Below are 24,129 nucleotides of genomic sequence, written 5' to 3'. Positions count from 1 at the left end.
TGCTTTGCAGTGAGTTGTTAAAACGTGTACAACTTCAAGCAGGTAGTTTTGAAATGTGGTGTGAAGAACTGGGCCTCCCAAGTTGCTGGATCGGCAGCCATCTTGTTTTCCCTGGCTGTTCTCCAATAAGATCCATTTGAGAGCTGCAGACTTCTGCCACCATGTGGCTAAACTTTCTTTGAGCAAATAAAATTCAGCTTTCTTCAAGCAGGCCTGCACCATGCATTATCTCCTTTATGGACCAGTTCAAATAAATGACCCTGATAAGCCAAACATTTCTGTTTTTGAATTCTCAGTGTTACTAACTCATCTACTGTTCTTCTCTGCTGGATGATTGCTCCTTTAGCTGAAATTAAACTTGGGAGGCTCCTAAGCTCTCAGGGAGGTTTTCTTCTTCTTAGTGTTATTTGATACACGGTTTATCTGTGTAGTCCTGGCTGTCCTGGAACTGGCTCTGTATACCAGGCTGTTCTGGAACTCAGAGATCTACCTGCCTTTCCCTTGCCTTCAGGGCCAGGAAGGAGAGAACCCAGAAACCACAGAACGAGAGCCGCTCTGGCAGCTTGGAGCTTCCATTTTCCTGTTACCCTGATGCATGTAGGATGACCTCTAGTCCTCCATTTATATTTCATTCATGTGTATGTAGATGTCTCTGAGTGAGTTTGTGTGTACACCTGTGCATGCAGGTTTCCCACAGAGGCCAGAAGACATTAGATTCTCCTGGAACTGGGCTTATAGGTGGGCTTGGGTGCTTGAAGTGGGTGCTAGCAAGTGAACCTGGATCCTCTGCAAATAGAGCAGGCACTCTTAACCACTGAGATCTCTTTAGCCCCTAAAGCTATTTTTAAAATATTTACATTTTATTTACCTATATGGATGAGTGTTTTGATTGCATGCATGCATGGGTGCTCTACATGCATGTCTGATATCCATGGAATCTAGAAGGGGGTTTCAGGTGGTTTGGAGTTGCCATGTGGGTGCTGGGAACTGAACCTAGTAGCCAGCACTTGAAACACTGAGAAATCTTATTTCATGCTCTCTTACTTGTGACATCAACAAAATGCTTCCTTTCTTTCAGCTTTATGATACCTGTTAAGAGTAGCTAATATTACTTATTACTTGCCCCTGAAGACTATTTTCTATGATAAATTTCATATATTTAGTTCATGGTGGGATCTCAATGATTGAAAACTGAAATCTCAATGGGCATACACATGCCACAAAACCTTTCTTTATATATATTTCATACAAACAATATACAAATACTTTTAAATATTAGTAATTAAACAATACACAATCTATTATTTCAATTAATTGCCACAATATAAAGGCCAGTATAATTATATTCTGTAATCTGCGGGAAGGGCAGATTACAGAATATAATTCTGAGTCTCTTGAGATATGTGTTTATCATTTCCTTTTTTCCTGTCTTTTTCCCCACAAATATCTTAAAATATGGTTCAATTTCCCTGAGTGTTGTCTGTACTCCTTTGAAACTTGCCTTTTCATGTACATTGATGAATTTAGCCACATAGCACATTTACTTTTAATACAACATATTATTTAATTGTATAAATATTACAGTTTAATCCCTGTCTAGCCAATGGCCATTAGAATTATTTCAGAAATTTCTTGTTATTAAAAATAATGGTATGAACACAGTTATATGTTTCTTAGACCACATATCCCAGAATTTCCAGGAGCAGAAATGCTGGAACACAGGCCCATTCTTACCATTATCAGATGTCTAATTGTGTACGGACTACACATAAAACTGCTTTTATATTTTATACTAATCACATTCCTGCCATATATTATACTTCTATGACTTCACATAAGTATCAATGATATACTGGATTCACCTAACTCACTGAGGAATTATCTTTGATTTGTCTAGTATAGAAACAATCTATACAGCAAACCATATATATATAGAAACAAACTATACAGCAGGGAGCGCTGTTGTTACAACAGTTGCTAGAGTGTATCTCTGAACCATAAATCTGATGATTTCATTAATTAGTTTTGGGGAATGGTTTTAAAAAGCTTATTCAGTTTTTCAAGAGTGTGAATGTAGATGTGGTGAATAATCAACATTTGGTTCTGCTAATCTCTTTTTTATATTGTCCATTTCAAATATTTTATTATTTCCCTTCCTTTGAATTGTTTGTTCTCTGCCTACATTTTAGATGATTATCTTCCTAATTTCATTCTTTTCTAGTTCCTACAAATACTAGATAATTGCCATTTATAACTGCTAATTTCCTTTGTTTTCAGTTACACTCATTTCTATTTGCTTCATTTGTCCTATACTTTAGAAGTATTTTTTAAAATCTAAGTTAGTGACATATGTGGATGATAATGAACTTTGTGTTGATGTTATAGTTTGAATGTGCCATGTCCCCTTAGGCTCATGTGTTTGAACATTTGATCTGCATTTGTTGATGTTGTTTGGAAGGCTGTGGAACCTTCAAAAGGTGAAGCCCTGATGGTGGAAGTGGGTGACGGGGAACAGGACTTGAGGTTTCAGAGCCTGACCCAATTCCTGTTCATTCTCTACTTTCTGACTCTGGATTCAGTTTGACTAGTTTCATGGTCCTCTCATCATGCTTCTTCCCCCTCTGCCATATCTTCCTCATCACAATTGCTTGCATCCTCAGAAAACACAACAGAATAAGCCTTTTCTCCTTAAGTTGTTTTTGTCAGGGTATTTTATAACAGCCATGAGAAAGTAACTAAGAGCTGCTTTCTGCCTTTATTGTAGTGTAATATTTGATGGCTACTGTGTCTTTGGTATTTGGAAGGCAGCTATGCTCACCACCATACCACCAACGCCACACCACCTGTGGTATTTGGAATATCAGTATTGCACCCTGGTTATGCTTATTGAAAGTTCTATAGCTGTTCCATTTATGTTCGACAAGAAGGTGCACTAAATTAATTATGTAATATTAATTAATAGCCTACCCATCAGAATTTAATCTATTGTAGATAGTTTATTGTTTTGTTAAAGTTCACCACAACCTTTTTAATCTTTTCTCTACTCAATCTATAAATTATTCTGAAAACCATTAAAATAAGCATAACTTTTATTTAGCTATTTCTTTTGGCTAGTCTATTAATTTTGGGTTCATAGTTTTATTGACACAGTATCAGATGTGTATGAATTCAGAATTATTTTATATTCTTGGGAACTGTTGTTTTAAAAAAGACAGTATCGATAGGCTGCGTATTATATGTACTTTGTGTGTAGCAATAATGACTAAGGAATTTCAGAGGGAGAAGGGGAACATAGGAGGGGGAGGAGAACAAGAAGACGTGGAGATGATGTCATTATACCACTCATAAGCGAATTCGCAAAATTTAAAATATTTAAATAAAAAGGCAGTATTTCCAGGCATGGAGGCTTATGCCCATAATCCTACCACCCAGGAGCGAGGAACAGAGGAATTTATGCAAGTTTGAGGCCAGTGTAAAACTCTACATTGGGAAACAAAGAACAAGAAAAGGAAATGTCTTATTTTAGTCTCAATAATGCCTTTTGTCTATGTTTAATGACAAAGAATCCTTTGAACTAAAATTTTCCAATTATGTTTATTTCTGTAGTTTTATTTTTCTTGCATGTCAGTATACTGTGTGTTGCTTAAAACTAGCATATATTTTATAATTTCCTAATAAATAATTTGTTTTAACTGGCAAGTTGATATGATTTGTTTTCCATCAATGTTGAATCTTATATATAATTAGGTCTGCTTGTACATCCTAATTTTTCTATTCTTTTACTTTTTAATACTCATAAGTGGATATTGGACATATAATATAGGATAAACATGCTAAAATCTGTACCCCTAAGGAAGCTAATCAGGAAGGAGGACTCTGACTGAGATGCTCAATCCCCATTCAGAAGGGCAAAGAGGATGGACATAGGAGGAGGGAGAAAACAGGGAACAGGACAGAGCCTACCACAGAGGGCCTCTGAAAGGCTCTGCCCTGCAGGGTATCGAGGCAGATGCTGAGACTCTTAGACAAACTTTGGGCAGAGTGCAGGGAGTCTTATGAAAGAAGTGGGAGATAGTAAAACCTGGAGAGGACAGGAGCTACACAAGGACAGCAACAGGTCCAAAAAATCTGGGCACAGCGGTCTTTTCTGAGACTGATACTCCAGCCAAGGACCACTCATGGAGATGGCCTGGAACCCCTGCACAGATATAGCCCATGGCAGTTCAGTGTCCAAGTGGGTTCCATAGTAAAGGGGACAGGGACTGTCTCTGACATGAACTGATTGGCCTGTGCTTTGATCACCTCCCCCTGAGGGGGGAGCAGCCTTACCAGGCCACAGAGCAAGACAATGCAGACACTCCTGAAGAGACCTGATAGACTAGGATCAGAGGGAAGAGGAGGAGGACCTCCCTTATCAGTGAGCTGGGAGAGGGACACAGGTGGGGAAGAGGGAGGGTGGGATTGGGAGGGGAGGAGGGAGGGAGGTACAGGGGGGCTACAAAGTGAATAAACTGTAATTAATAAAAATAAAAATAATTAAATAAAAAATATTGTTCTTGAATTGCTTATTACTATTATTATTTTTTAACATAGGGTCTCATGAATCCCGGCTGGCCTGGCATTTGCTTTGTAGCTGAGACTAACCTTGAATTCCTGATCCTCCTCCCTCTGTTCCTTAGTGCCAGGATTACAGGTGTGTGCCACCACACCCAGTTTGTGTAGTGCTGGGGATGGGAGACAGGGCATGGTGAACGCAAGGAAAGCACTCTGTCAACGGAGTTACATCCAGGCTGACTTTCCACTGTATTCGTCAGGTTTTCCTCATTTCTTTGCTTCCCCATTACCAGTTTGGAAGTTAAATTCTCTAAATTTTTTCTTCTAATCACAGTTCATAGGTGTTAACTTTGGGAACATACATGCATGTTACAATAATATCTTCTAAGTATAATCAAAGCTCCAAAGGTCGCAGCCTCTATCACCACTCTGCAGCCTGTTCATCGCGTCAGCTCCCCTTTGCTTTCATCCCCTTAGCGTTGGGCAGCATCCAGCTTGTGAGGGCTCTTGAGAACAAACTGTGAAACTTGAGACATTTTCTAAGTCAGCTATTATTTTAATAAGTGCTGTTATTAAAAATTAAATCACATGAACTTACAGTTAACTGAACCGTGTAAAATCAGTGTAATCACTCAAACTCTACGGCTTTATGATTATTTCATTACTGTCTATGTTCTTATGTTCATCTACATTTATTTCAAACATCTACAGGACCACACAGCAGTGTTCTGCTGTGCGGCAGTTCTCAGTTTTACATTGAGTAATGTCATCCTGATTCCATGAAGCTGGCTATAATAAAGTTTACCTAGAGAAGCTGGCATCACTAAAAACTGGTGTCTTTCTCTGTCTCCTCTGCAAGAACCAGGTGTTAAGCATGTTCTAGCATACCACTGTTACCTCATTATTAGCCATTATTTTTCATTGTTTAATCCAGTCAAGGTGTATTTACCCATGTAATTATTTATTCTGCCATTTTTCACTTACTCCTGTCTTTTGGGTCCTATTTCCATCTTGAATGATAATGGGCCTGTTTCTGTAATTCCCCCCTCCCTCAAGGCTATTGAAACACCACACGTGAAGTTAAATGGCCAAGCCCTTGTCTTAAACCTGTAGCATAGTGCCTGGAGTGGCATAAACTCCTGAGCTATTCCTGATGTTTTCAGGTCTCTCTGTTTTTGAGAGAAACATCTGCATGAGACTGTCAAAATTTGTGTTCTATTTGTCATTCAGGTTTTTAGAACAGAAAATCTTAAGTCTGATTTCTTGTTAATACCAGCAGTTTCTTTTAACAGGGTTCACACACTCTCTTCATATAGATTATGAAAATTTTTGTAGCTATCATATCAGCATGTTTATATTTGAGAAGGTATTTATATATAAGGACTCTATATTTGTAAATTTATTTTGTAAACATTTTTTCTGATTGCAATTTTTATTGTTCTAATATTTTTATTACAAATTCTCTAGGGCTCTCTTTACAAATATCACTCAAGAAAACAGGGAACAGGATAGGAGCCTACCACAGAGGGCCTCTGAAAGACTCTATCCAACAAGGTATCAAAGCAGATGCTGAGAATCATAGCCAAACTTTGGGAAGAGTGCAGGGAATCTTATGAAAGAAGGGGGAGATATTAAGACCTGAAGGGGACAGGAGCTCCACAAGGAGAGCAACAGAACCAAAAAAATCTGGGCCCAGGGGTCTTTTCTGAGACTGATACTCTAACTAAGGACCATGCATAGAAATAACCTAGAACCCCTGCACAGATGTAGCCCATGACAGATCAGTATCCAAGTGGGTACCCTAGAAATGGGAACAGGGACTGTCTCTGACATGAGCTCAGTGGCTGGCTCTTTGATCACCTCCCCTGATGGAGAAGCAGCCTTACCAGGCCACTGAGGAAGACAATGCAGCGAGTCCTGATGCGATCTGACAGGCTAGAGTCAGATGGAAGAGGAGGAGGACCTCCCCTATCAGTGGGTTTGGGGAGAGGCATGGGAGGGGAAGAGGGAGGGAGAGTGGGATTGGGAGGGGCCAACAGCTGGAATACAAAGTGAATAAACTGTAATTAATAAAAAAATAAATTAAAAAAGGAATAATGTTAAATTTTAAAAAGGAGTATAAGTAAAAGAAAAAGAATGTGGTAAAAAGTAATGCTGGAGAGTTGGTTCAGTGGTTAAGAGTACTTGTCGTTCAAGTGAAGGAACCAGGTTTGATTTTCAGCACCCACTCCCTCGGGCACCAGGCATACATGTGGTGCACAGACAATACATGAAGGCAAAGAACTCATGTGAGTAAAATAAATCTAAACGTATTTTAAAACTGAAGATTATAAACTCAATTGCAGTTGAGTTTTTCTATGAAGAGTTTTGTTTGACTAGTTCAGTCCTTAGGAAGTAAGAATTGCTAAAATAATCAACTTTAAAAGGCAGACAAAAAGGCTCACATGGGCAGAATGCCAGGAAGACCCAGGGCTGACCTGGTTAGCAGCCATCCAGGCCCAGATCCATCCCAGCATCTACTCCATCCACGAGCTCCTAGAGTGTGTGGAGGAGCCAGTCCTACAGATCCAGATGTCACTGCTGAACAGGGCAGGTTCTGGAGAGCATAGTCCTACCTGAAGCCTACAAGCACAAAGGTCGAAGCCAGCAGGAGGTGTGCAGCGCCGTGGAGTTCGTGCAGAACTCCAGATGCCCTGCCTCGCCACAGGATCACCCTGACTGGGCAACAGCAGGATATCTGAAACAAGTCTTGGTGTTGAAGCCTGAGGTTCATGTGAATGTCTGTGGTCTGGGCTGCCGCCTACAGCCATGTTGATGTCTATGGCCATACAGCCCTGATGGACATGTTGGTGTCCATGGCCCATGTTAACACTGAAGGCCATGCAGATTATATGCTTCTGTGGGGCTACCAGAGCCATATTGATGATTGTGGGCTGTGTTGCTGCTAGGGGCCATGTTGGGCTCCCTGGTCCTGCTGTAGCTGGGGGTTGTGCTTCTGTCCACGGCCTGTGTTACCACCAAAGGCCAGATAGAGGTCTGTGGTCTATGCTGCTATCTGAAGCCATATTGGTGTCTGTGGGACATAGTGCAACTGAGGGCCATGTTGGTGTCCCAGGCCTCTGTTGCCCTGGAGGCCATTTTGATGTCCACAGCCTATGATGTCACCAAGGGCCATGAGGGTGTGTGTGTGGTCCTTTCTATGGCAGAGGGCTGTATTGATGTTTGTGGTCTGAACTGCCATCAGGGAATATGATGAGGTCCATGGTCCAAGCTGTTGATGGAGGCTGTGTTGATGGATGGACATGATCTGTGCTCCCGTAGGCCATGTTGATGTCTGTTGTCTGAGTTACCACCAAAAGGCATGTGGCTGTCCGTGGTCTGTGCTGCCCTCTGAAGCCATGTTGATGTTCATGGGCCAGACTGATGCCAAAGACCATATTGGTGTCAATGGTCCATGCTGCCACCAAGGGCTATGATGGTCTCTATGGCCTGTGTCATGGCAGAGGGCCATGTGTGTGGTCTGTTCTGCCACTGGAGACCATGTTGAGGTCCATGGCACATGCTAATGCCAGAGTCCATGTGAATGTTTATGATTGGTACTATCATGTAGAAGTCCACGATCTGTTCCTGCTGACTGTAAAGGGCAAGGAAGCTACTTTTGCAGTGGTACTGATGACTGCAGACTCAGTGTGAAGGAAAGTCATGGAACGCGCCTGTGAGAACCCCAGCCTACATGGTAAGCCATTAAAGGAACCTCTGAAAAACTGTGCTGATGATGAAGTGTAGCTCTCCACGACTGATAGTTTCTGGCAGGCGTGTGGCTGGGGAAAGACTTGGTTTCCTTCGAGGTGCTGGTACTGGGAGTTCGACCCAGTGAGTATATGGGCAATTCAAATTGGACTTGTAGGGTTTTTGGTTTTGTTTTCTGTTTTTTCTTTCGTTTTTTTTTCCTTTTCGAGGAAAGGTTACAAGAGTGAGGGGCCACTCTTGTGGGAAGTGAGTATGATTGGGGTGCATTATATGGAAATTCCCAAATAATAAAAATATTATGTTGGAAAAAAGGCAGACAACTATGTGCTAAGGCAATCAATGCATTTTTATAAGTAATATTTTATAAAATTGCTCACAGAAATTAACATCTCAAATATTTAAATTAAGATACAAAATTTAAAAGTTTCATTTTTCTAACAAAATTAGGAAAAGTTTGACAGAAACTTCTAAAACTTGTCTGTTATTTTTTAAATTTTTTGTCTGTTATTTTTATGCTAGTTATTAACAAACGTTAATTGTTCACATTGACGGTGTCACTGGGATTTATATGTGCATATATCATTGATCATATCTCTACTCTTCCTCCCTTTCTCTCTAACTCTGTGGTCACTGGGCAAGCTTTCTACCATCTGAGCTACATACCAGTCTCCTTAGTTACCTTCTGTAGTGCTGGTTCAGGGGTCACCAGCTACCTCAGCTTAAGCTTATTTGGGAAAGACTTTTTTCTCTGAAGGTTAACTTTGGGAGGCCCACAAATAAATGCTGGCAGTTATTTTTCTCCCATCTGTCACATACACTATTCCATGCCCTCCTGGCTCTAAGGAAAGGTCTATTCAATGCGAGTTGAAGCTTCTCAGCTTTTCAGTCTTCTTTGTTGCTGTTCTGGACTTTTGGCAGTTATCCATGTCACAAAGAGGTTATTCTCTGCCCACGTCTATTTGGGGCTATAAATACCTCCTGTACCTGGTTGTCCATGTGTTTCTCAAGCTTTGGGAAATTTTCTATTTCGCTACAAGGGTTTTCTATATCATTAGCCTCTTTTCTATGTCGAATCAGCATATACTTATGCTTAGTTAGTCTCTCTCTCTCTCTTTCTCGATATATATATATATATATATGTGTGTGTGTGTGTGCATGTATCCTATCTACAGATCTACCTACCTTTAGTTTTTAATGATTACATACATACATACATACATACATACATACATACATACATACATACATATGTGTGTGTGTCTTTAAGCCTTGATATTTTCTCTTTTGCTTGATCCACTCTATTGGTGAGGCTTCTAACTTCATTTTAAAGACTCTTATCGAACTTCCCCTTCCCCCTAAATATTTTTGGGCTCTGTTTCAGAATATATTTTAATTTTTGAGACAAAAGTCTAACTATATAGCCCATGATAGCCTGGAATTCACTATGTAGCCCAGGGTGGTCTCAAATCCAATAGTGACTCACCTGCCTCAGTCTCCTGAGCACTGAGATTAAATTCATGTCAAACTATGACTGCTCATTAAGTAGTCGTTCTTTTGCAAAATGTATTTATTTATATTTATTCTTTTATGAAATCAGACATTAATAGCCAATGCATATTTACATTCTAAAACATTACCCAATTTAGTGATAAAGAATTCAGTGCAAATTAGAAACAGCTTATATGCTCAGATCTATACAGAACACCAAACATAATAGACTTACTAAATTAAGAAGGAAACACAATTATAGTTCTTATATTTTCCCTCAACATAACATTTTTATTGATTATTTGGAAATTTCACATCATGTACGCCAATCACACTAATTTCTTAAGTCCTCCCAGATCTGCCCCTTTCCCCACCCTTCCATCCAAAAAAGCAGCAAAAATAACAAAAATTGTAATAAAATAAAGCCAACCAAAAACAAAACAAAACAAAAAACATTAGGTATTCTTTAAAAACATTCTTTTAAAAACCTTTGGTATGTCTTTCACTTTGATATCTTTGGAACTTTGGAATCAATTCAAGAGAATTATGAAATTTTTAAAAAATCATGCCCTTTTGCACTAATATCTCCTGTTTATACACTGAATTTTGTCAATGAGCATCTGCTGAGATGGGTATTTGTCTGCTTTTATTATAGTTTTAGTACAGAATGTCTTGTAAAGGCTCATTCATTGACGACATGGTCCCTGACACAGCCCTGCTCAGGGAAGTTTGGATTATGAGGAATTGAACCTCATCAATGAGCTTTTCCATTCGTTTACAAGCAAATCAGGTAAGGACTCTCAGAAATCAACAGGTGAAAGTGCATGGTGCTCAAGCCTGGTCACTTATGTTAAATCCCTCAAGCCCACAGAAGGAGAGAACCTACTCCCAAAAGCTGTCCTGGCTTCCTAACGCATGCTCTGGCATTTGCATCCTGTGTGTGTGCACAGACATGCACACACACACAACAAATAAAGAAAAAATGAAATCTTAAAATAAAAATGAAAATTTCCTCTCTACTGAAGTGATGGGTTGTGTGAACAGGAGCAGCTGCCACTGTCTTTCTCTGCGACTAGTTTCTCTCCATGTTTCTTAGTTATGTGCCCTGGAGTAAGATCTGGAGCTGGCACACAGTCCCTGCAGGCTGATTCTGGAGACACTTGCTTTGCACACTCCATAGGGTGAGGAGGGTGCAATGATGCTATAGGACATCAAGAGTCCTAGCACTAACTGCGACGGCCACTAGGAGTGTCGTGGGAGGCTAAGAGGTTATAAGTCAACAGGGTTGGGGCACATGGGTCCTGCCATTCACTGGCAATGCCCAGGGCTGCAGAGCTTCAAGACTCATCTCTTGAGCAGAACTACCAACAGTCTTAAAGGGGAACTGTACTCAGTTCTCCTCCCTGTCACAGACAGGTTTCACTCTGAACAGAATTCTCTGTCAGTTTATTTCACATAATCTCCCAGAGGACCAGGCACAATTATGTTTATTGTCAGTTTCTGGAAACAGGGTGCAGAGCCCTTTGATTCCCACAGCAGCGAGCTCAGACAAGACTTTTTCAAAGTAGCTTCCTAAATATATGCTGGGAAGTGCTGAGAAATTCTCAGCCGAGTCATCCTGTTCAGTCTGGGTCTCTGTGTTCCCCCAGCACTTCTGCACAGTGCTGGTGTCCAGCTGTGCTCACTGGGTCTCTTCCTCTTTCACTTCCAACTTCGCATACAACCAATGCTGGCAGGTTATCCCACCATCAAAGGGCATGAATTTCTCCAAGCCACGTGCAGGATGCTAAGCTTCACTGTTTTCCTACAGTCAGATCTTGGAGCAGCTTCTCCTCCAGCGTTTTATTGTTGTTTTGTGGTGCCAGGGATCTAATCTAGTGCTTTGTGCAATGCAAATGCTCTGCCTTTAAGCTATCCCTACTCAGCCTTGGTTTTATTAAAATAGAGTCTTGCTATGTAGCCTAACTAGTCCCCAACTCTCATCCTACTGTCTGCTCCTAACTGTAGGCTGCCTCCATGACTCGCCTTCTCAGTTGTTTTGAGTCTTTTAGTGGGTTTCTGCTGGGTGCCTGTAATCTGCTGCCTCACAGTTCTATTTTTAAATAAGATTTCAATTCAGAAATAAAGGAGAGGCAGCAGAGAGTACACAATATTCTTTAGTTAAAAGATCTCTGAATAGTGACAATTTAAAGACAAAACACAGAGCTAAATAAAGTGACTTTTAACAACTTATAAATACCTTCTGCTCCAGGGTGAGCTGATATTTTTGCCTTACTCTCTTGCACTTGTTGAACCAGCTGTTCTCATCCATGATAAGAGGTGGCCCCACATTCTCTGGAGTGCTGCTGTCACTGTCACTGCTCCCGAAAGTCCTGAGCTCCTCCTCATCACTGCTAATGCTATCAGAACTGGGAAGAAGAAAGTGACATGGCATGTCCCAAGTTGACTCTGAGAATTAACACTTCTGTTTTGTAAGCACTGGTGAGCAAACTCGAAAATAGTTAGTGGCAGAGATAGAATTATAACAATTCCACTATAAAGACTTAAGTGTCTTGACAAAATGGCAAGCTGGCATGGCCTGTTGACTTCCTTGTCACAAAGCCAGGTCTAGATCACAACCCTTAAAGTGAGATTTTCAAATCCAAAGCGTTAACATAAAACACGTGAGCATGCCCAAAGAAGAAAAACAATTATCAGAGAAAATGAGAAACTCCAGATAAGTATGAATGGCTTTGTAGTGGGATTCTTTTATTGCCGTAAGCAATGGCTCATCCATTCTCTACAACCAGCAAATGATGGTGGACACAACAAAGTCAGCAAGAGCAGCTCAGTTTTGTCAGAGAGAAGGTGACAAGTTTAGAAAAGCCAGTTACTCCTCAACATTTTGTTCCAGGACAGGTGTAGAAACAGAGAGAATGCCCATCAGAATCCATATTTAAAATTCTGCATGATACTTGTATAACAGAAACAAACAAGGTAAGGTGGAAAATGAGAGATAAGAAAGAAAGTAGATAGGAAAATGTTGACTATCTGAATCAAGGTTTGAAATAGTGAAAAAATAAAGCTGAAAATTAAAAACATAAAAAGTAATGCCATCTCCCAGTTCAAGAAGAGTATTAAAAGATATTTTAAAAATTAGTTCTTTAAACATCATTAATATACAAATTTTGAAAATGTTAAACTAATTTACTAATAGAATCAGAATTAATAATTTACTAATAGAATCAGTAAGAAAAAGAAAATTTGAACATTAAATCAGTAATTTAAAACAATTCCCACGAACAGAGAAAATCTTTCCCAGAGAAGTGCATACTGGTTGCTTATCCAATTGCAAATGGTTAGCCTTAAAAACATACATATGTGAAACATTATATAGGCTGAGCAGGTTTTATTTAGAAATATCTATTATGTATATATACATATATGCATATAATAAGTTAATAAAAGAAGAGGCCATGAATTTAAAAGATAGCAAGAAGGGGAATATGGGAAGGTTTGAAGGGGGTAAGGGAAGGGGAAAACGGTATAATTATATTATAATCTCAAAAATAAAAGAAATAAAACAATTTCTATAATCATGTCATATAAATATTCTTATAAGGCTAAATTTATCAAATGTTCAAGACATTTTAAATTTTCAATAAAGCTTTGGATAACAAAAAATCTTTCATGATACCACCAATATAACTTTATTTAAGTCAATATTATAAGAAAAGTCAATTTCACTCATGAATGCATAAAAAATAAAATACAACACATGTATATAAAAACCAAACAAAATATATAACATGGAATACAATAAATGGTTTAATAGATAACACACAGGCTGGAGATGTGAATACATGAATGAGCATAATCTTAGTATTCATGAGGACCTGGGTTCAATCACCAGCTCCAGAGAATAAAAGCAAAGAACAGAGTAAAAAGATTATGCTATAATTACTCCTCTAAGATGTTTCAAAGTGTAATCGTGTTAGCTAAAGTTAGTAGAGTGGGCACTGTAGTTGTAGTAACTGTTAATCTAGGTATTAAGAAGAAAAGGAGGATAAGGAGGAGGAGAAGATGACAATGAAATAGAGGAAAATGCTACAACAACCAATCTGAGCACACAGTAAAACAAACCTAGACACAAAGGCACTAGGATTACTTGAGCCCAGGAAGCAAGGCCAGCCCAAGCAACATCTGACAACCTGTCAGGAAAGACAGGTAGGGCAGCAGGGAGAAGAGAGAAGAAGTGAAAGAGAAAGAGAGAGAAAAATAAGAGAGAATCCCATGTGAGGGAGTAAGGTGGAAGAGAAAAAACAAAACAAAACAGAAAGCCAAAAACCCCATAACAAAAGTAATAGACTTCATTCAAAAGCATGTCAAAGGTTAGTATGAATGAGCTAAAACTATTTACTAGGAGTGAAACTACTACAAAGCAAACCCAGCTATATCCTATACCTATAAAATGAATCTGAAACATATTTTAAAGTGCCGCTAAAAAATGCTGGCTGGCAATACTGTTATGATGATTCAGATGGTAAAATCATTTCCTTTTGTAAGCCTAATGACTTGTTAGATTCCCTGGACCCATGATGAAGGACAGAACTCACTTCTGAAAGTTGTTTGCTGACCTTCACATGTACACTGTGGCACACATCCACACACACACACACACACACACACACACACACACCAAACATAACCATACTATTTATGAGTTAAGTAAATCTTTAGAGGACATGAAATGATTATGACATTATAATATTATATATTAATATTAAAATATAATGTTTAGGTTATTGGTGGCAATAACCTAAATATTCTATTATGTAAGGTACAGTAGGGATCAGATTTTTGTCTAGGTTATTTACAGCTTTTTCCTCAACAGCTAGAGCAAGGCCTAGAACTTAGTAAGCTTTCAGCTAGTAGTGCTTTATCTGTTATCAAGCAGTGACAACTCTCCTATTCTCCTTGTTCCTGTACATATATATATATATATATATATTCTACAATATTACTTCAGTAGAATATAAGATAACTACATGTGTTAAACTCATAATCTTTTACAAGTCACTCACTAACAATATTACTTTTTAATACATCAACCCAAAGTCTGAGAACAAGTTTGCTCAATGAGCAGTTGTCCTTGGGTCATATGCATTAATTTGAAAAGTAAACAATTTAAAAATATAATCAGGTAAGGCTTCCAGTGGAAGTATTGGGCTACCAACTCAGCCACAAAAACCTTCCACCTACAATTTGTCCTGCCTGCAAAATGTTCTGAGCTAAAGGTGGCACAGAACTTGTGGGAAATAAAAAGTTAAAAAAATACAATCAGGGCTGTTGAGATGACTCAGCAGGTAAATACACTGGCCAGCAAACCCCATAACCTGAGTTCCATCTGTAGGATTCTCACATTAGGAGAGGATAACAAACATCCCTTGACTTCCATGCAAGGCCCATGACCTAAGCAACTGCACGTCTTCTCTTTTTCTCCCCATCTTAAAGACTGACAAGATAAATATAACTAAAACACTAACATTAAAAAAGGAAAATGAGAAGGTGGAACCCTCTTCAATATAGTAGTTCTATTAATAATCAGGAAGATAATTATGTAAGGGTATTAAAATGCTTAATTTCTTTTTTTTAATAATTCAAATACATTTTAATTCCTGAATTTCCATCTGACCACAGTTTTGATCACAATTTCCTGCCTTCATTAGAACAGAGTTGCTAACGGCATCTTCAACTGCAATTACAACTTTTTATTGTTCATTCTTTTTTTATTTCTTATTACCTACATCCTTGTCAAGTATTCAGGAAATGATTACCTACAAAAATAGAAAAGGAAAGATGATAATAAGAAAGTTCTTTCTAGGGTCAGGCAAGAGAAGAAATAATTAGAGCGCACAGTGTTTCCCATTTCTTCAAGCATTACACATATATCTTAATATTTTATCATTAATTCTCTTAAAAAAACACATCAAGTACCATTAGCAAGTTCTTTAAATAAATAGTCATCCAACAAAGGAAGAAAATGAGATTAAGTCGTTTGTTCAGGCCACCCTAATAAGTTCTCCAGTAGACTCTTAACAGCATCTTACTCTTTCAATGTTTTAATGGCCAGAGCTACAAATGTTCAAATCATTTGAGTGACTGGGAAGTAAAATATAGGACATGGCAGGGGCTAGAGGGAGGAAAAGAAGGAAAAAATGACATAATTATACCATAAAATGTAAAAATAAGTAAATAAAATAATTTAAATAGGGTGTAAGTTTATGGAAACTAGGAGAGTCTGTAAGTTTTGGTACAGTGTAGTTAATAAGTTACAATTTTTTAAAGGTATACTTTTAGTTTAAAAGATACAGAAATTCTTCAAATATTTCGGTAGAAAGTTCTATTTAAGAATTTCAAAATGAGGATCTGGAGAAATGGCTTAGTAGTTAAGAGTTCTGACTGCTCTTCCAGAAACCTGGGTTTTCAGCACCAACATGGTAGCTCACAAACATCTTTAACTCTAGTTCCAGGGTCTCTGATGCCCTCTTCTGCCCTAAATACTCAGCAGACACATGTTGGTAAATTATCCACACACACACAAAAATAAATAATAAAAATAATCTTAATATAAGTATCTTAAAGAAAAAATATTTTAGGAATTTATGTTGAAGAATAAGAATAAATGGAATTTTAATACAAAGAGATATTTTATTTAATACTAATACTTTTTATTTAAAATTATTAAATAGATTCTTATTTAATATAGGACAGTGATTCTTTTATTAATTAAATTTTAACAGGCATATGACAAATATAGAGTATAAGATATTTAACCTGGTAAGCTTTGATGAAATTTCTACAAGTATTATCTCCTCCAAATATTTTTAATCTTATAAACACTAGAAAAAATCTAGAAGATGTATTATTTAACTGTCTTAGCATATCTACTGCACATCTGTGCTAAGCACTATTCTAGGCACATAGGACAGATGAGTGAATCAAAACTAAAACCCTTGCCTTTTGTCACTGCAGGTAAGTGAATGCAACTGGAAATAATCATATCAAGCTAATTAAGCCAGTCTTGGAGACAAATATTGAAATGTTCTCTCTCATATGTGGTTTCAAGAAAATAATGTATGCATATATGGAAACTTAAGTAAAACTGTACGGTAAGAAAAGGGGACAAGCTTGGGGGCACATGAGAAAAGGCAGAGTACAGTTGTGTGTGGGCTTTATGCTCAAAGTGTAATGTAAACCTGAATAAAAAGTCTTACATCTTCAATGGCCTTTTTTGAAGTTTCTAATCCAGTAGAGGGAAACAAGCAAATAATATAACCAATATTAAGCAAAAATGAATAGTGTGAAAAGTAGTTCCGGAGGAAAGGCACAGAGCGTGGGTGGGATGTTATTTTAGGTGGGAAGATCAGTGAAGGCTTCATGAGTAAGGTGGTATTCAGCAAAGCTTTAATATAAGCCACGAGAGTGTTCTGACATCACGGTGTGCCACCATCATTATTAACAGAGCTCCAGTTCCTATTTCCGTCTCTAAGACTTATAGTGACCAAACAGGCCACTACTTTCCCCAAGTTTACCTTTGACCTCATTCTAATTGTACACAAACTGTTGGTCTATTTACATCCTCATCTCCTGTAATTAAGTCTAGAAAAATGGTAGAAATAACTGAGAGACTGTGTTCCCAGGTAGAGGGGGCACAGACTCAGACACTAAGGGACAGGCATGCCTGGAATGCTCAAGAATCAAGAAGCACTCCGGAGCTCAGTGGGAAGGGCAAGCAGCAGAAGATGAGGTCCCAGATGTAGTAGAAACTAGACCAACCAAAAAGCTTTGCCTTTTACTTTGCGTTACTCTGAAAGAAGTTAACAGAGATTTTCTAAAGAGGAATAAAGTGATATGACTCACCAGTGAAAAGAATACTCTTGTTGTTTGGTCAAGAATAAACTACCGCAAGCAAAGACAGAAGGCATGGAGACTATTGCAAATGTCCAGATGCAGGTTAAGGCAGAGCTGCGAAGACTTGCTGACGGGTGTTATGTAGGTGACAGCAGAGACAGCTGAAGAACAGCTTTGAAGCAATTATAAATGATAGAACTTTTATAGTAAGAATGAAAAACCTAAAAGAACAAAAGCCCTGTGTAGAAGAAATTAGGGGTTCAATTTAATAATGACATATTTGAGGTTAAGAGCACTGGTTCTTCTTCCAAAGGTCCTGAGTTCAACTCCCAGCAACCACATGGTGGCTCATGATCTTCTATAATGAGATTTTGTGCCCACTTTTGGCATGTAGGCAGAATACTGTATAAATAATAAATATTAAAAAAAGTTTGAATAGGTCAAGAGGAACTATGGCAAAAGATCTGAGAAACTGCTGTAATAAAAAGAGGGGATAGAGGACAGACACAAATAAGAATAAAGAATAGTTTTCTGTTTTTCAAAATGGGGGAAATTAATATCTTTATGTTTATATTGTTGTGATAAGTTAGGCGTGGTGAGTTTCTGCATAAACAAATTTGGAGCCTCATAAAAAAAGGCTCTCTAGCTGGGAGAAGGAGCCTCAACTCTGCTTGTTTACTTATTTTCATCCATAGTTACTGGCTTATAACACCTGTAGTCCTTGTTTTTTCCTAAGTTATTAGAACAATAAGGTTAATGTTATTTGGCCTTTTGTCCTTGGCTCCTGAAGTAGTTTTGGAACAGCTTCAGAGCAATAAAGATGAAAGGCTGGATTCTAATACTGGGTGCTAGAAATCTCAGAAAACAGAATCATGTGTCTCTGTCTATCTGTTTGTCTGTCTCTCCCTCCTCCCCTCTCCCCTTATGTTTCTGTCTCCCTCCCTTTCACTCCATTCATCTATTACAGCTACTAGAACATCTGTTCCTTAAAGCACACAGTAGAAGCTAGTTACACCTCAACCCTTCCTTGCCTTTTCTCTTAGAACCAGTCATCATGCAATTCTCTGACCTACCTTGTCTGATACCATCCTATTTTAGATGAAGGCTTTCTCACACCTGGGAGGAAGGAGTGCTTCACAGAAAGGAGCTAGACAGCACAGAAATGCAACTGAATTATAAGACACCCAGCTGCTGTCTACTGGTGCAGACTTACAAGCTGGTGGAGAAAAAGCCCTATATTTCTGGATCATCAGAAATGATCTGGGTTGTGACTGGGTAGTAAGAGAGCTTGTTTTCCAGTAGGTCTTTAGAGTTGTAAAGTGTGGGAGGAGCTAGAAAAAGGGGCAATGAGGGAGAGGGTACAATTGCTGGGGCAAAGACATAATAGAAGGGAGAGGATGAGATGGAGCACACACGTCAATGGGCTGGTATCACAGAAAACGGTTCATTAACCACACTAAGAGGAATAAGAAGACAGAGAACTGGTGTGGGGGGTAGAGGATAGAAAAGGATGTTTAAAAACGTGTGAAATCAGACTTGGTCTGACTCAGTAACTGTATGTGGAAATATACTTCTTCGGGAAATAATCACATTTAAAGAAAAGAATGATAAGCTGCTGTTACCATTCTGTTTAAAAGTAAAAACTGAGGCCAGAGAGATGGTTCAGTGGATAAAGGTACTTGCTGCAGAGCCTAAACTTGAGTTTAATCCCTATGGTTCACACAGTAGAAGAAGAGAACTGACTCTGGCACGTTGTCCTCCATGTACATGCTATGACATACACAGCCACACACATATGTATACTATGTGCTCACATGCATGTGCGCGTGCACATACACGCACACACACAGGCACACACACATGCATGCACACACAAAGTGTCAAATTTTGAAAATCAGTGCAAAGAAACCTAAAGCCTAAGCTGGTGGCAAAGCCTGTAATCCTGCTATTTGGGAGGCTGATGCAGGAAAATTTTGGATTAGGGGCCAACCCAAGGTACAGAGTGAGATCAAGGACACCCATCTTAATAATGAGACTTTCTTTTTTATAGAAGGAAGAGACAGAGGGATCGAGAGATGATGGAAAAAAAATTTAAAAAGTGAAAGCACCGTAAAAGAAAAACAATTATTATCTACTAGAAATGTCAGTGTAGAATATATTCAAGAAAAGTGTGTGTGTGTGTGTGTGTGTGTGTGTGTGTGTGTGTGTGTGTGTATGTTTCTTGCTCTGCTATAGAGTCCAGGCTGGTCCTGAATTTGAGATCATTCTGCCTTAGTCAGCTGCATGATGGGATCATAAGTTTGAAGAACTATACTCAGTAAGAAAAATGGTTAACATACTATCAAAAAGCAGCTTGATAAAAACAACCATTTTCTCACTGGTATACAACTTGAAACACTGAAATAAATATGTAATATATTTTAAGATGTTTTCTATTTACTTATTTCATATTGTAGTTTCAGAAGAATATACCTTCATTTAAAGAAAGGCATTTCAATTAACATTGTAAAATATTCAACTTTTCTAGCAATCAAAACATAATGATACAATTTTCTTTTATAAAAGTGGCCACACTCTTAATACTTATTTGGAAAGAGTAAGAAGTGGGCATTCACATATATAGTTGATATACTGAAACAGAAATGACCTCTCTGAATGGCAAGTTTACAGTATATTTGTAAAGCTCTAATAATACATATGCTAATAATCCTAGTAATTCCTTTGTTAGGAATTCTTTTAATGTAAGAGAAAATCCTGGTTTTGTATAAAATGGTAAACATTTTATAAGCATGTTTGCCATAAAACGGCATGGAGTAATTAATAAACATACAAATAAAGTCCAAAAGGCAAACATAACTACTAAAATATTCCAATTTAATACATGATTCCTTGTAAGGACATTTTAGGACACAGATAGTTGTTCTTACATAGTTTTAAAAAGGGGAAAACAGTATGTGTGTGTATTATTTGTATTTTTATTAAGAAAAATGTACCTGAGACTAGAAAAGATTAGAAAAGCTTCTTCGAACAGCTGTTTCTTGAGGGTAGATTAGTGTCAGAATCCTTCTTTCTACCTTTCTGTATTTTAATTTTCCTAGGTGAACGTGTCTTACTCTCTACCCAAAAGCAGCAATGTGGAGGAGAAGAGATTCTCATGACTCTGGCTTCAGTGTGAAGTATCCACAGAAGCCCCAGGGTTGGGCTCATGTTGTGCAGCTGGCGAGACTGCTTCTGGATGACACAGGCACCTCAGGAAGGTAGAGAGCTGTGGGAAGGAGGTTCCTGATACCATGTTTTTGAAGACTATATGGCTCCCTGTTTCCTCTCTTTCTGCTTCCTTGCTGCCTTTGGTTGAGAAGTGGCTCTGCCACCGTGAGGTTCTCCCCAAGAGCTTGACACTGAATGACCACATGCTGGGCCTTCTGAAAGGGAGAGCCACACACACCTTTCCTGCTTTGACTAAGTCAGATAGTTAGCCATAAAAACAAGAAAGTAACGAATGTAGGTGTCCTTTAAAAGTTAAGAATCTTGGGCTAACTTTGGGGAAGTCTCTCTTCTACCTGTGAGGAGATACTGGCAGAATAAGGCTTAGGTGAGTGAGACTGAGAAAAGATACACTGAACTTTTCAGGAGCAAACATTTCCATAAGAAGGAAGAGAAGGAGGAGTTAGATAGAAGAGAGGGAGGAGTTAGGTGGAAGTTAGAAGCATTGGCCAGGGGCTCTCGGGTCATCCCCCTACCTGGAAAAGAGAGAGCGGCCATGTATGGGACATTTTAAAGAGATTGCCACTGCTAAGAGACCTTCTGTGAACTGCACTTTGAGGAAACTCAGAGCAAACATCATGGGACCTTCTACTAAAGCCAGACCAACAGGATACTTCCAGTTCGAGGGGAAGAAACTGAGAACCAGTGAGGTAGAAACCTAGAACAAAGTCTCCAGGGTGTACAGACTCAGATCCCAAGCAGCATATCAACAGACACATGGAAGGATCTCGCCAGGGTAGAGCAGCAATCACAGCCATACCCATGAACCCAGACTGACACCCAGGACCCATCCCTACCAAGACAGCTCTGAGGTGGGGCGGGTGTTCTCAACTATGCTCTTAACACACCACCCAGAGGAATGACCGGCATCTGTGAGCTGACCTGTGAAGAAACCATTCACTGTTTGCCAGAATCTGAAATTCAGTCTTAAGAAGGGAGGGGTGTGTCGGGCATCTGGAAGCCCAGGAAGGAAAACTGAGAGATACGAAACTAAAATCAAGAACAAGCTACACTACATTCATATTCTCATCTCCATCAAGCTCTCTCTCCTGTTCACTTATTCCTCCTTTACTTAAGAGTTAATGACAGAGCCAAGCACAGTGGCGCACACCTATAATCCCAGCAGAGACAGGCAGATCTCTGTTAGAGGCTGGCTTAGTCAACAAGGTGAGTCCAGGAAAGCCAAGGCTACATAGAGAAACCCTGTCCTGAAAAACAAAACAAAACAAAAAGTTAATGACAGTTTAATAGCCACACTCTATTTCTTCTTTCTCTCCTCCTCTCTGCCTCTCTCCTTTCTTTTTGTTTTCTTTTATTCCTTGCCCTCCTATTCTTTTCTTTTTCGTTTTCCTTTGGATAGGCTTTCTCAAAGAATGGAGGGAAAACCCTGTATTTTGGGGGTCTCTGTGAGCTGGAACTGTTTAATATTCGATTGCTATTTCTTTATTTCTCTTTTCATTCTATCTTTAGCACACAAACTACCTCACCTCCCCCATCACTGCCCCTACCATTGCTCGTTCCACGAACATTTCCACCATCACCTTCTCTACTCTCACTGGAACACTGGCTATCTATCCTGGTATCCTAATACCAGTCTAGCAGAGAAAATGACACCTCAACCCAACTAGAGCATTGATCATTGATAATACTTCTACTAAAAGGGAAATTTTAAAAAACTGTATTAGTTATTTTTCTGTTGCAGTGATAACACCACACCCAGAAGAAGAAACTTAAGAAGAAGTTTATTTGGCTTGCAGTTCTTCTGAGTCTATAATGACAGGGGTGGTATGACAGGAGGTCATTGGAGCTGGAAGCAAAGAACATATCTTCAGTCACAACATGAGGCAGAGAGAGTATATTAGAAGTGGTACAAGGTCATAAACTCTGAAAGCCCTATGTCTTAGGGTTTTGTTGCTGTGATGAGACACCATGAAAACTCTTATGAAAGAAAACATTTAACTGGGGCTGGCTTACAGTTCAGAGGTTTAGTGTATTATCGTCATCACAGGGAGCACGGCGGCACACAGGCAGGCATGGTGCTAGAGAGGTAGCTGAGAATTCTACATCTGGATTGGCAGGCAGCAGGCAGCAGGAAGAGAAAGTGATCCACTAGGCCGGGCTTGAGCTTCTGAAGCCTCAAAGCCCATCCCTAGTGACATACCTCCTCCAACAAGGCCACATACTCTCCAATAAGGCCATAATAATGCCACTCACTATGAGTCTATGGGGCCATTTTCATTCAGATCACCACACCCTACTTTAGTGACATACTTCTTCCAGAATCGCTCCGTGTTGTAAAGTTTTCATAACTCACCCCTGCTGACACACACACACACACACACACACACACACACACACACACACCAAACAAACAGCACCACCAACTTGGAACCAAGTGTCCAAATACATAAGACTACCGGAGTGTATCTTATTAAACCACCACACTCTTCCTCCTTGTCCTCCCTAGGCTCATAGTTATATCATAATGCAAAATGCATTTAGTTCAACTTTCAAAGTCCCTATAGTCTTTAACAGTCTCAACACTGCTTCAAAGTCTGAAACTTCTGAGACCTAAAGTAATCCCTTAACTATGAATCCCTTATTGAATGATAAATCAAATCATATGCTTCCAGCATAAAAAAGCAATATATATATCTATTCCAAAGGCACTAGGACACAGCAGGGCAACTATTAAATCCTGTAGCTCCATGTCCTCTACCAAGGGACAGTCCCTCCAGCTTTGATGATGGCGATACACAGCTTTCTGTTGACCTAGCTCCACTCTCTGTACTCAGCTCTCCCTGGCAGACATTTCAAGGCTCAGGTATCTCCAAAGTGCTGTGGTCTCCACTGAAACCCAGGCTTCACACAATGCTGTCTCAGGATGCTCTTCTGACAGTGACAATAGCACTGCACTAGTCACTTGCCTGGCCTCTGAAACTACGCAGAAAGAATACAGAACCCTTTGCTTTTGTAAATTTCATGTGTCCAAAGCCAGCACCATGAGAATGACACTGTGAAGTTCAGATGCCAACTTGGGATAGATGCTTGACTCTTAAAACACCTTAGCAGCAGTTCTTGTATGTTGAAACAATTGCTTTCTAGGAATAAGAATCACTTTAGGCTTTCTCTTTTCACAAGTTGGAAGCTTAGCTGGGTAGAGTTTTGTCCTGCGAACAC

At 39.1% G+C, this 24,129-nt stretch overlaps 1 protein-coding gene across 2 annotated transcripts in view; it reads right to left on the bottom strand.

Moving 5' to 3' along the window:
* Rundc3b (RUN domain containing 3B) overlaps nt 1-24,129 on the bottom strand; it is a 144,163-nt gene that overhangs the window by 37,002 nt on the left and 83,032 nt on the right. For both annotated transcript variants that reach the window (XM_055612665.1, XM_055612666.1), the window contains exon 7: nt 12,032-12,200. In XM_055612665.1, the coding sequence (XP_055468640.1) occupies nt 12,032-12,200 (169 nt within the window). The remainder of the gene's footprint in view (nt 1-12,031; nt 12,201-24,129) is intronic.

Source organism: Psammomys obesus, unplaced genomic scaffold (genome assembly GCF_907164565.1).
Source record: "Psammomys obesus unplaced genomic scaffold, mPsaObe1.curated_primary_1811, whole genome shotgun sequence".
NCBI classification, from domain to species: Eukaryota; Metazoa; Chordata; class Mammalia; order Rodentia; family Muridae; genus Psammomys; species Psammomys obesus.
The sequence above is the reverse complement of the archived record's forward strand: the minus strand, read 5'-3'. Positions and strand labels throughout refer to the sequence as shown.